Raw genomic sequence first — 1,911 nt, forward strand, 5'->3', positions numbered from 1 at the left:
GGTGAGTTTTTCACTCCGCTGGGCTGACAATGTCATTAGACTTGCTAATGAGCAGCAACCATGAGCTCCTGCTGCTTGTCACTCAATGCAGTCAAGGACTAGCACACACAGCAAAGAGCTTAGCAGTCAACCTTATTCACAGTCTGCTCTCAGGGAATAAAGGAAGGGGAGGGCCCAGAGGTGTCATTGGACACTGACGATGACGTATTTATTTCCTACATCAAAGAGCCAAGGCAGAAAGACAAAAAGAAGCTAACTTTTGCAAGTAGGCACTAGATGGAAGGGGGTGCACTGACAGCTGCCTTGGCAGACTCCAACACCATGAACGTGTCCTTTGCTCACCTCCACTTTGCCGGCGGGTACCTGCCCTCAGACTCTAAGGACTGGAGGACCATAGTCCCAGCTCTCCTGGTGGCTGTCTGCCTGGTGGGTTTTGTGGGGAACCTGTGCGTCATTGGCATCCTCCTCCACAGTGCTTGGAAAGGAAAGCCATCCATGATCCACTCCCTGATTCTCAACCTCAGCCTGGCTGATCTCTCTCTTCTGTTTTCTGCACCTGTCCGAGCTACCGCATACTCCAGAGGTGTTTGGGATCTAGGCTGGTTTGTCTGCAAGTCCTCTGACTGGTTCATCCACACGTGCATGGCAGCCAAGAGCCTGACGATCGTTGCAGTGGCCAAGGTATGCTTCATGTATGCATGTGACCCAGCCAAACCAGGAAGTATCCACAACTGCACCATCTGGTCAGTGCTGGTGGCCATATGGGCTGTGGCGAGCCTGCTACCCCTGCCAGAATGGTTCTTCAGCACCACCAGGCATCACGCAGGTGTGGAAATGTGCCTCGTGGATGTGCCCGCTGTAGCGCGAGAGTTCACATCAATGTTTGGTAAGCTCTACCCGCTCCTGGCATTTTGTCTCCCGTTACTCTCTGCCAGCTTTTATTTCTGGAGAGCTTATGGCCAATGTCAGAAACGAGGAACTAAAACTCATAATCTTAGACACCAGATGCGCTCAAAGCAACTCACAGTGATGCTGCTGAGCATTGCCATCACCTCTGCTATCCTGTGGCTTCCTGAGTGGATAGCCTGGCTGTGGATGTGGCATCTAAAAGTTGGAGGCCCAGCCCCACCACAAGGTTTTATAGCCCTGTCTCAAGTTCTCATGTTTTCCATCTCTTCAGCAAATCCTCTCATTTTTCTAGTGATGTCAGAGGAGTTCAAGGAAGGCTTGAAAGGCATATGGAAATGGATGATAACCAAAAAACATCCACCTGCTTCAGAGTCTCAGGAGACACCAGCTGGTAACTCCCAGGTCCTTCGTGACAATGCTCCACCTCTGGAATCCCCACCATCCATGTCAGACAAAGAGAAAACTGGCTCTTCTTCCTTCAGCAAAGAGAAAGCCGAGAAGGCACAGATTCCCATCCTTCCTGATGTCGAGCAGTTTTGGCATGACAGAGACGCAGTCCCTTGTGTACAGGACAATGACCCTATCCCCTGGGAACACGAAGATCAAGAGACAGGAGACTGTGATAAATAGTTCCAAAGCAAAACAAATTGTGGTTACTGTATTCATTTATAATGCTGCTAATCAGTACCGTTGACTTTGCCATATGAAACATAGTAGAATACCATTAGGAATTACAAAAATGCTTTGCTGTCTGCATTTGGAAAATGTACAATTTGGTAAGTAGGACATCATATTAGAATAACTGTGTTATCATCTGGCTGTCAAAGATTTAACTGCTGTATTTAAGATGCTTCTGTCCCAAGTGATTAGAAAGGCCAGCTCTTTTATCACTTGTCCACAGTGGTGGTTTCCCTGGGTAGTCTGTAGGGCCAGCTGTGTACTTGCTGGAGTAAAGCTTATCTGTCAGAGGCTCCGTCTCCTAGTTTCTTCCGGAACCTGCTA

The 1,911-nt window shown here is 48.7% G+C and overlaps 1 protein-coding gene across 1 annotated transcript; it reads left to right on the forward strand.

The window, feature by feature from the left end:
* Positions 1-276: 276 nt before the first annotated feature.
* Positions 277-1,539, forward strand: GPR151 (G protein-coupled receptor 151). Its single transcript, XM_055429239.2, has one exon. It carries the CDS (start codon positions 277-279, stop codon positions 1,537-1,539), a length of 1,263 nt encoding a protein of 420 aa, XP_055285214.2.
* The last annotated feature ends 372 nt before the right edge of the window (positions 1,540-1,911 follow it).

This window comes from Moschus berezovskii, chromosome 8 (assembly GCF_049115385.1).
Source record: "Moschus berezovskii isolate FMDL1 chromosome 8, NW_MosBer_1.0, whole genome shotgun sequence".
NCBI classification, from domain to species: Eukaryota; Metazoa; Chordata; class Mammalia; order Artiodactyla; family Moschidae; genus Moschus; species Moschus berezovskii.

Excerpts from the sequence above, each read along its gene's own strand:
- GPR151 (XM_055429239.2), top strand. The coding sequence starts at position 277 with ATGGAAGGGGGTGCACTGACAGCTGCCTTGGCAGACTCCAACACCATG.